We start from the raw sequence: 11240 nt of genomic DNA on the forward strand, positions 1-11240 counted from the left end.
ACTTATATTATAGATGAGGCACTGTGTGCAATGCTGGGGATATAATATTAAGCAGCAGAGATGACTTCTAAGTGACTGCACTACAGATGGTGACTGGGGGTGTGGCATCTAGGAAAGGATAGTACAGAAGGGCAAATATTGGCAGAATTTCTTCAGTACCTATAGAGGTGAGAGTACTCTGGCCCACAAACAAACCAATGTAGCAGGAATAATAATAAACTTTTGTTAAGCACTTACTATGTGCCGGCCACAGTGAGTGCTTTACAAAATTATTTAAATCTCAAAACTCTGAGATAATCATTGTAGATCTATAATCCCGTATTCAAAATCCATAGGGCCAGACATGTTTCAGAATTCAGAAAATTTCAAGTTTTAGAAAAGTAAAATACTACATATGCTGTATATTATATAACATCCTCAGGAGTAGTATCCCATAATCAAATAATTAATATTTCTGCAGTAAGAATCTATAAATAGTCTCAGTACTATTTTTTAAAAAACCGTAAATGAACTCACTTCTGTTCAGGTCAGGTTTAGCCACCACATGAGTCGCCCAAAAAAGTGTATGGATTACAGAGTTTTTTTGGATTTTGGAATCATGGATGATGACTTTTCCCGTTTGTCCGTGAAGAAACTGAAGCAAGAGAGGTCAAGTAACTTCCCCAGAGTCAGACAGCTAATAAAAAGAGGAGACAGACTTTAATCTTTAAAAAATCTTTTTAAAAAAAACCCTAAAAACTCTGATGTCCCCTACCCCCTACCCTACTTCCCAGCAAGGCCATGGATCTGAAGAGCTATTTCATCTCTAACCTTTGTCCCCAGGCCTGGCAGCTCACATGGGTAACCCACTGTCTCCCAGCATTGGCCCAGGGACATTTCTTTCCCCAAACAAACCAGCCTCGCCTCACATCCCCCACTCTGTACTTTCACTCACTGTGTGTTGGCAGCTTCTGTCAAGTTCTACCTGTAACTGACTTCATCTCTCAAATCAGATTTTTGGCTGCTCTATCCCCTGCAACAAGGAGTCGTGCCAGCTGGACACACTCTCCTTCCGGGGCCCCGGGCAGCCAGGACGGAGCCCACACCACAGCTGTTGAGACCCTCAGCCCCGGTTTACTGCTCTGTTTGTGTCGCTCAAGGAGGGTCTCCCTGGCAATGATCTCCTCAATGTTCCTGGCTTTCCTTTTCCTGGCTCCGGCCACAGTGGCCACTTCCAGAGCTGACGGTCAGTGTCTGGCATGTGCGGGGCCCACTTTGGACCTGGAGAGCCAGCGGGAACTGCTTCTGGACCTGGCCAAGAGAAATATCTTGGACAAGCTGCACCTCAGCCAGCGCCCAACACTGAGCCGGCCTGTGTCCAGGGCTGCTCTGAGGACCGTGCTGCAGCGCCTCCACGGGCCCCCACAGGGGGTGCTTCCCGAGGCTGACAGGGGGCAGGAATATGAGATCATCAGCTTTGCTCAGACAGGTGGGTTCCTGGTCTGTAGATCTTCCCCAAAACCTGACCTCTCGAGGGAAGGAAAAGTTTCCTCCCCAGCCTAACCCCTGACTCCCTCCCCCAACCCATCCCAACTCTTGCCTCCCACGGTCTGTCCTCTCCTACTCCCAGGCTCCCACCCCAAGGCTCTCTCTGTAGTTCAGACTTGGCCAGTGGCTGGCTGTTGGGAAGTGGGTAAATTTCATTTCTTTTGAGGCTGCCTGCCCCCATCGCCTCTGGCTCCTCTCTCTGCAGGCACCACAAACTTCCACAGGCTGTGGTGTGAGCTCATCCACCTCCTGGGCCTGGACCCAAGGGCTGGGAGCTGGGGAGTGTGTCCTTTCTCTGGCCCCAGGATCCAGCCTCTCCAACCCCACCCCCACATGCCTCATTTGGGTAAAAGGGCAACAAGCAAAACACCGGGACTGCACTACTTCTCCACCCTGCCCCTGCCCTCTGCCTTCATACTCAGGTCCCCACATCAGAACAGGGTCAAAATGGGTCTCAGAAAGGTTGATAAAGGATAGAGGATAGAGAAGAAGAGAGAGTTACTTCCACAGAGGGGAGAGGAGGTGGAGAATTTAGTGGGCAGCTGGAGGAAGATCAAGAATTCAGAGACAGGACCCTAGAAAGAGAACAGAGGGTAGTCTCTCTGGCCTCTGAGTTCCTTCCAAGCTCTTACTTAGGCCTGGAAGGCCCTTCCCATTCCTGGCCCCTTTCCCCTGGTCTGCATCTACTCCCCTCTGCATCCAAGCACTTCCATCCTTAGAAAACCCACCCTGACCTGAGGTCAGGTCAGGTCCTGAGGAGCTCCCTCTCTGTCGGCCCCCACACCCTCACCCAGGACTCTACATATGGAATTGCCTGTTTCTAGGTTTTCTATGAAGTGTGTCTTCCCGTAGAATGTCAATCCCTTGAGGCCAGAACTGTCATTTATTCCTCATGTTATCACCAGAGGCTGGTGCATAGTAGAAATAACTAACACTTATACAATGTTTACTGTGTTCTAAGCCTTTTACTTAGACTAACTCCTTGAGATCCTCACAACAACACAGTGAGGCAAGTACTGTTACCCCCATTTTAAAGGTGATGAAACTGAGGCACAAAGAGATTGAGTAACTTGCTCAAGCTCACATGACTGGTAAGTAGTGGAGCCAGACAGCTTAGCTCTGGAATCCATGACCTTGACCACTATACCACTCTGCCTCTTGAGAACATAGTAGTTGCTCTGTAAACATTGGTTGCATTAAACAACCAAGCCATGCTGTAGGTCAGCTTGACCACAGTCTAGAGTCCCCAGTGACGATGAGACCCTATTCTAGTTCAAAGCGGGGTTTCTGCTCATGATTAAGAACACAAACTCTGGAGCCAGATAGCCTGGACTCAAATCCTTGCTCAGCCACTTATTCTGCGTGACCTGGGTTGTTAATAGTCAGTTTTCTCATTTGTAAAATGGGGATGATGAAAAGATAGTTGATAGAATTAAATGAGCTGATACAGGTAATGTATTTAGAAGGCTAAGGTGGGAGGGAGCAGGAAATAGAAGACTCAGCTCCTGCCCAAGAGGTGTTCAGTTGCTGCTGCTGAGAATAAATTAATTAGAATATAAGGCAGAAGGAAATAAAGGCTAGATGAAGGCACAAGAGCCTGCTGGGCCAAGAATAATTCACTGGGACCTGGTGAGACAGGCAAGTCTTTCAGAAGAAGATTGCAAATGGGCTGGCATTGTAGAGTAAGTTTGACTTCAATGGGTAGAGAATGGTAAACAGCAACCTAAACAGAGGGAAAAACAGAAGTAAAAGGCTGAAGGGGTAGACTGCATTTGGAGTTGAAAAAGAGTTTGGAGCAGGTGGACAGATGGCTGTGAACCATGAGTCCCTTGAACAAGGTTGTTTTTTTTTTCACCTTTGTATCCCTGACGCTTAGCCCAGTTCCTGGTACAATGTGACAGTAATGGTGGTTACCAGGTACTTAGCGTACTTGCTTCATATCATTTGATCCTCACAACCGCCCCGTAAAGTAGACTTTATTATTCCCATCCTATCAATGCAGAAACTGAGACTCAAAGATAATTTACATGGCCAAGGTCTTACAGCTTGCAAGGGGCAGAATTCAAACACAGTCCTCTCTGACTTCAAAGTCTATGTACTTTCTACATATTTGCTAATCAATGAGTGAATACAACATGCAGGTTGGAGGGGGCCTGGCCTGAGACGAAGTTTGGAAGTGAGAATGACTGATGCCTGGATTCCACCTTTTACATTTAAATATTTTATTTGAAGTTTTCATTCCAATTTAAAGTATCATCTACACCATACTGTGAGAGAAAGATCTGAGAATTGTTCTTGCTGGAGATATGAAAAGAGAGAGAGCTTGGGGCTCTGGGGAAGCTATGGTGGGGGCCGTCAGTGGAGTCCTGGAACTGGCTCCCGCTGGCTCCTGAGAGCTGACTGTGAACATTTCTCAACTCCATATCCAGTGTCATCACATTGATAGTTTGAAATCAGCCGTGGTGGGAGAATTTATACCAGAGAATGCTATAAATCAGGGTTTTTTTCCTCTGGAATCTAGTTGTTAAACATTTACCAGCACACCACCACCTGTGACCTAAAAATACAAGTTATCTGCCTCCCACGCACCTAAACCGCAAGGCTGAGACGGGGACTTGATGACGGTAACAGATATTCCTGTTCAAATGGGGGATGGGAGAGCGGGAGACACAGAGCGGTCATTGATCCGTGGAAATTCTGATGTCCAGCCAGGCGTATGTCTCAGTTGACCTCAAATCCAGAATTCCCTTGGTTAGGACCTGGTTCTGCTCCCTAGTAGGATTTTCCTCTCCTCTTAAGGAGTGCCCACCACTGCTCTCCTTGGCTTCTAGATCCACTTTCTCAGCCCTTGGCTCCACCCTCTGAGATGTTTTTCTTTTTAATTAGTAAATGACCTTTGTTTGCGGCTGAGTGGTTTTCTCAACCTGCTTCCTGTCCAAAGAAGTTGGGGGCCCAGAGACCTCTTTTCATTTTGAACCATCTCTTTCCCTTTTAGTCCAAACTGGTGCTATATTTCACTCTTCAAGTTCTCTTTAAAACTCTGTGGGCCTTCTAAATAATAGATTGTAGTCTACTTAGTTAGATGGAAGGCACTCCCCTCTACCAAGACAGGCCCCTGCTTAGGTTACAAGTCAGAGTGTTGTGGAACAACACTCTGAAGATTCTCAGAAGCCCTTTGGTCTAGCTGAGAGGGTCTACAGAACATCATCTTAAACTTTAGATCCTAACAGAGGGCCTTACAGCTGACCTTTTATTTGTTTTGATCTTCACTCCAAGGCTATTTTACTAGCAGTGCCCTGGATTTGATTTTTGCCCTGAAACCATTTCTTACTTTGAGAACCTTTTGTCAGACAGAGAAAGGGATGAAAATATATTTTATTGTTCAATCTAGCAAGTCCTGTTGGAAACATTTTCTCTAAATTCTCCTTGAAAATTGAACAGTTCCTTTTTTAGTTCTTCTCACTCCTGAAATGCCTTATCATAGGCAGCTAAAATAAGCCGATTGGCACTTTCAGCATTCTGCCTGGAAATATCTTTAGCTAAATTCACAACTTTGTTAGATACCCTTCCTAGCTTCCAAGTTACCACGGACGATAGCCAATACATAACACAGGTTCCCCTTTCTCCAGCTTCCAGTAGCAATTTCCTCACTGTTCGTCCTGCCTTCACTAACAATTTCCTCACCATCCTTCCAACCTCTGCCTGCCACCCAGTCCCAAAGCCAATGCTGCACATTTTAGGTCTTTGTTATGGAGCACCCAACTTCTGTTACTAATTTCTGTTTCAGTTATCCATTAATAAAACAAATCAGCCCAAACATAGAGGCTTAAGACAAAAAATTCAATATTTCTCATAATTTTGTGGTTTGACTGGCTTATCTAGATAGTTCTTCTGCTCCATGAGGTGTAGCTGAGGTCACTCATGCGCCTGCATTCAGCCAGGTGCACATATAGGGCTAGAACATCTAAGATGGTCTCTGATCCTCCAAAGTCTCTTGCTACATGGCTTCTCATCATTCAGTAGTCTAGCCCAAGTGTCTTTAAAGCATGGTGGCTGGCTTCCAAGAGGACAAAGTTTCAAGGTGTAAGTACTTATCAAGCGTCTGCTTCCACCATTTGCCTATGTCTCCTTGGCCAAATCAAGTCACATGACCAAACCCAGAGTTAATATGGAAAGAGACTGCACAAAGCCATAAATACTGGGAGGTTCTGTTCACTGGGGGGCCCACAATGTAGTAGTCTACCACAGCCCCTGCTGGTCATGTGTCTGCCTGCCATAACCAGTGACTTAAGAGGTTCTAACTGTGGGGTGCTTAGTGACCTAGCACAAAAAGATTAATTGGGCCAATCAGACTCTTCTTCTAGGATCTTGGAACTAGGACACTGGAAGATCAACTCACTTAGCTAGGATTAGCTGAGGAAAAGTAGACTCCAGAGCTGGGGCCACCATTTTGGGACCTGAGGAAGCTCACAAGGAGGCAGAAGAAGTAGATCCTCAGAGAAGAGAGAAGAATGGAGTAGACTTACCTAGAGAGACTGAGATGAGAGAGATCACGTTGGCTCTGAGAGCTGTCGAGAGTATCTTTATTCCTGACTTTCTAATTCACATGAAGCTTAGTTGAACTTTATTTTCTGCCCTTTTATGCCCATGAGAGTATTGATGGCATTCCATAATAAAGCACCCTTTACTTGAAAAAGGAAAATAAGGGTAGCTGAGGCCAACTCATAATGGGCATTTAACTGCTTCCTAAAAGAGTTTGGACTTTAGTCATCAATAAGGTTTTTGAGGCCATGAATTTTATGATCTAGTCAAGTTTTGGGAAAATAATTCTGGTGTCAGTGTAAAATAAGAGTTAAAGAAATGAGAGACCATTCATCCAACAAATTTTTATTGAGTGCCTGCTATGTACTGGGTACTGGAGATACAATGGAGAACCAAACAGGTGTCTCTGCCTTCATAGAGTTTACATTCTAGCTGGGGTGGGTGGGAAGAAGCACACAGTAAACAAATGAACAAAACCCCAAGATGATTACAGAGAGTGACAGAAGCTATAAACACAGTTAAGCAGGACAATGTATTAGAGAGATGGAGGTAGAGTTGAAGGCTCCTTTAGATAGGTTGGTCAGGGAAGCCTCTCTGAGGAGGAGACATTTGAGCCATATGCCAAAAAGGAACCAGTCAATTCAAAGATCATGGAAAGGCAGTCCAGGCGGTGGGAATAGCAAGTGCAAAGGCCAGGAGGTGGGTCCGTGTTTGGTGAGTTCAAGGAACAGAAAAAGGCCAGTATAGATAGAATATAATCATTAAATGACAGAATGCCTGATCATACAAGTTTGCTATGTTAAGGAGTTTAGATTTTATTCAAATAGCAATGGGAAGGCTTTGAAGGGTTTTAAACTGAGAGATTAAGCTGATCAGATTTATGTAATAAAATGATCACTCTGGCTGATGTGTGGAGAATTGTTTGGGGGACAAGAGTGGATCACTTGGGAAGCTATGGTCATAATTCAAGAAAAAGATGATTGTGGGTTGAACTAATATACAGTAGAGGAGGTGGGGACAAGTGAACTTATGTTATGAATTGGAGGTAGAGTTGACAGGTCTTGAAGATAATTTCAAAGAAGGGGATGAGGGCAATTAAGGTTTTGGCTTAAGCAGTGCATTTCCAGGGAAGGGCAAGGTTTGGGTTGGGGGGATAAATCTAAAGTTCATCTTTGAACATAAAAAGCTTGAGATATCATTGGATATCCAAGTGGAATATCAGAGCAGCAGCTGGATATACAACCCCAAGGCTCAAGAGATCAGGGCCAGGGATATATATCTGGGCATCATCAGCATATAGAAGGAACTGAAAGCCATGAGAATTGATGAGATTGTTCTGGGAGAGAGTATAGATAGAGACGAGAAGGGACCTCAGGACCTCCAACATTTAGGGGTCAGGCAGAGGAAGGGGAGCTGTCAGCAAGAGACCAAGATGGAGTGGCCAGAGTCACAAAAGCCAAGAGAAGGAAATATTTCAAAAAGGCTGGGAATGGTTAAGTGTGTCAAACACTGCTTAAAGGTCAAGTAAGATGAATATAAAGAGAGGAAACCATTGCATTTGGCAGTGTGGAAGGTAATGGTGATCCTGACAAGAGCAATTTCAGTGGAGTGGAAGGGATAGAAACCCAGTGAAAGTGTTTCAATGGGGCAGGTGAGGAATGAAGAGGGGAAATTGGGCAGTAGTAATAGGGATAGGAAAAAATGCATAGCATTAGAACCATTGTAGTGAGGGACTGGATGTGGGGAGTGAGGGGGATGATCACAGGGTTTCTCGAGGTGATAAGGAGGGTCGTGGTGCCACCAATTTTAAGAACAGAAAGAGAGATATATAGGAAGGAAAATAATGATTTTTACTTGGGACCAATTGATTTTAATGTGATGGCAAGACATACATGTGGCAAAATTAAGCAGTTATAAGTTTAGGCCTGAAGCTTGATGGCTCCCAAATCTGTATGTCCAGTCCTGAGGTGCAAAATGGCCTGAACTAGATGTACAGATTTTGGAATCACCAGCATAAAGATTGTGTTGGCTGACCATGAGTGTGGGTAAGAGCTCCCTTCAGTGTAGAGTAAAAGGAAACGAAAGTCAAGGACAAACTTTGGAGAACTCTAGCATTGAAGGGCTGGTCAGAGAAAGAAAAGCCAGCAAAGAAAATCAAGGAAGAATCATAAGTCATGGAAGCCAAGAGAGAAAAGACTTTCAAGAAGGAAAATGCCAAGTGCTGCAGAGAGTTCAAGGATGCTGAGAATAGAGAGGTAGCTGGTGGAACTGACACTCAGAAGGCTGCAATGATTGGGGCTTCTTGTGTTCACAGGCCTCTCCAACGTCAACCAGACTCGTCTTGATTTCTACTTCTCTGATAGAACTGCTGGTGGCATGGAGATTCAGCAGGCCAGCCTCATGTTCTTTGTGCAGCTCCCTCCCAATACCACCCAGACTATGAAGGTGAGGATCCTTGTGCCAGGGCCACATGACACCAACCTCACCTTGGCCACTCAGCACCTGCTGGAGGTGGATGCCAGTGGCTGGCACCAGCTCCTCCTGGGGCCTGAAGCTCAAGCTGCATGCAGCCAGAGGCACCTGACCCTAGAGCTGGTACCTGAAGGCCAGGTAGCCCAGAGCTCAGTCATCCTGGGTGGGGCTGCCCATAGGCCTTTTGTGGCAGCCCGGGTGAGAGTTGGCGGCAAGCACCGGGTTCGCCGGCGAGGCATCAACTGCCAGGGTGGGTCCAGGATGTGCTGTCGACAAGAGTTCTTTGTGGACTTCCGTGAGATTGGCTGGCACGACTGGATCATCCAGCCTGAGGGCTACGCAATGAACTTCTGCACAGGGCAGTGTCCACTGCATGTGGCAGGCATGCCTGGCATTGCTGCCTCCTTTCACACTACAGTGTTCAATCTTCTCAAGGCCAACACAGCTGCAGGTGCCACTGGAGGGGGCTCATGCTGTGTGCCCACAACTCGGCGCCCCCTGTCTCTGCTCTACTATGACAGGGACAGCAACATTGTCAAGACTGACATACCTGATATGGTGGTAGAGACCTGTGGGTGCAGTTAGTCCGTGTGTGGTGTGGGCAGCCCAAGGTGGGGCACACAAACATGCCCTCACAGAGGTGCCCTTCCCTGAGAGGAGAGAGTGACCCCACTGCTGCCTCTGAGGAGGAGGACTCCCTCTTCCTGAGAAACCTATGGAAATGATCCCAACTTTGACGTGAGGAGATCTTCATCTAAGAGAGTCACTGTACCGTCTTCATGACCACCAGCCTCTCTCCTAGGACATAGTCCAACTAGCTCCACGTGCTCAACCGCCACCCCAGGGACTCTGATCCACCTGCAACCATGAGCAATGCCATCAGGTTCCCAGGCAAAGACACCCACAGCCTGCCCTTAATCTACCCCGTAATAATCCTCTATGCCTCGCTGCCCTTCCCATTCCACCGCCCCCACTCCGGGATGAGCTGACCTGGCCTCTTCCCTTGATTGTCAGGATCTCCAGAGAGCCCCTTCCTTGGATTCACCAGAGATCACATCACTGTTTTCCAGAGTGAGGCTTGCTCCTCTCTGTGTCTTGAGCCCCTTTCCTTCTTACCGGCCCAGCTGGGCTGCTAAGGCCCTCTCGGCATACCCTCGTCCATTCTCTGTCCTTCTCTGCCCTGCTCTGTCCCCTCGGGGGCTGACTCACCTGAGCTCCTTTGGCCTCTGGCTTCCTGCTGAGTTTGACAAAGGGGAGACACAGGCAGGAGATCACAGGACAGGAGGAGATAGAGGTCAGGGTATTTCTTATTCCTGCTCCCTCTGCTTAGGTGACATGGTTCTGAGTGATGGTGGCTGTGGCCATGTCCTGACAGCTTCTGTCTGGCTCCCTGCTTCCAGGGCCTGAGCTCTGCTAGATTCTGATATCGCTAGGGGCTTATAATGGCTTTCCACTCTTGCTAGTCCCTGGGTGCTTCAGCATCCCCCTTTCGTTCCCTTAACCCTGCCCATACCTCTGCACAGGAGTTCGTCATTAAGTCTTCTTTGGGATGCAAACACTGACAGCTGAATGGGTCTTTTGTCTCCTGCTCGGACTCTGACTGACTCCATAGGTGACACAGAGCCTGCCTCTCCTGCCTTGCCGACCTCTGCTCTCTCCTCACACAGGCTCCTCAGGGCTGAGCTACTGTGTCCATCCCACACTTCGTGTCTCTTCCTTCCCCAGACTGCCTCCTCTTCTTCTTTCGTAGGCCCCCTGCTCCCTCCCAGAACCATCTTTGCTGCTTTTACAGCTAATAAAGACCTGGGTTTTACCTGCTCCTCTCTTCCCTCTGTACTCACTCCAAGAAATGAGACAGATCGCTGCTCAATCAGCAAGTTGGCCAACAACCTGTGGGCACACACCTGGTGGGAGGCAGAGGCATGGCTCAGAGCTGGCTGCCTTCCCTCACCGACCCCCAGGGCTCCATCCAGGAGTCCTGTCTGGAAGCTGGAACTGGCCAAGGGCCACTTGAGCGGGACAGGAAGAAGAAAAGGAAGGCTGGGGATGAGGTGAGGGAGGCATTCACTCTGAGACTGGGGCCTCTCTGGACCTTTACCCTTCTTCCTCCACCATCTCCTCCCTTTGGTTGGACAGCCCTGAACCATGAGGTCGATATTGTCTGTAGCCCAAGGCCTAGTTTGCGCAAAACCCATGTGTTCTGTGGGTAATGTAATGTCTGTGTTTGCTTAGCTTATAACCCCTCCTACAAGGGCCTGAGGTCCTGGATTAGGAACCCAAGAGGAGAAAGTCTGAAGGGGACCTTCTGAGGGCTGCAAAGCTGAACTGTGGGGCTTCCTGAGCACCCAATGGGAGTTATCTCACCTTTGACTTGAGGAGATCTTCATCTAAGGACATCCTTGGGTGCCTCTCCCTCCCACTTCCACCAGTGTCTACCCCTCACCCATCCCACCCCTCTCCCAGATCTAACCTTCCTCCCTCCAACTACAGCTTCATTCCCCAGGGCCAAGACTAAGGTGAAATGAAGTGAGGCACCCACCTAGGGGGCAAAATCTTAAGGGGGGAGGGGTGGTGCCAAAAAATTCATCAATGAAAATAAATAATATCTTAATGTAATATTTTAAAAACATCAAAATGAATGGCAAAAGATCCATGATGAACAAAATAGTAAATTTTAAAATAAACGCAAAATCGATACT

At 47.3% G+C, this 11240-nt stretch overlaps 1 protein-coding gene across 1 annotated transcript; it reads left to right on the forward strand.

Moving 5' to 3' along the window:
* The first annotated feature begins 1018 nt into the window (after positions 1–1018).
* On the forward strand, positions 1019–11240 carry INHBC (inhibin subunit beta C). The gene is made up of 2 exons (XM_014843989.3): positions 1019–1468; positions 8384–11240. Exons 1-2 carry the CDS (start codon positions 1156–1158, stop codon positions 9124–9126), a joined length of 1056 nt encoding a protein of 351 aa, XP_014699475.1. The 5' UTR covers positions 1019–1155; the 3' UTR covers positions 9127–11240.

Source organism: Equus asinus, chromosome 22 (genome assembly GCF_041296235.1).
Source record: "Equus asinus isolate D_3611 breed Donkey chromosome 22, EquAss-T2T_v2, whole genome shotgun sequence".
NCBI lineage: Eukaryota > Metazoa > Chordata > Mammalia > Perissodactyla > Equidae > Equus > Equus asinus.

Coding starts and splice junctions, on each gene's coding strand:
- INHBC (XM_014843989.3), top strand. CDS start 1,156: ATGATCTCCTCAATGTTCCTGGCTTTCCTTTTCCTGGCTCCGGCCACA. Junction 1,469..8,383: donor CATCAGCTTTGCTCAGACAG/GTGGGTTCCTGG, acceptor TTGTGTTCACAG/GCCTCTCCAACGTCAACCAG.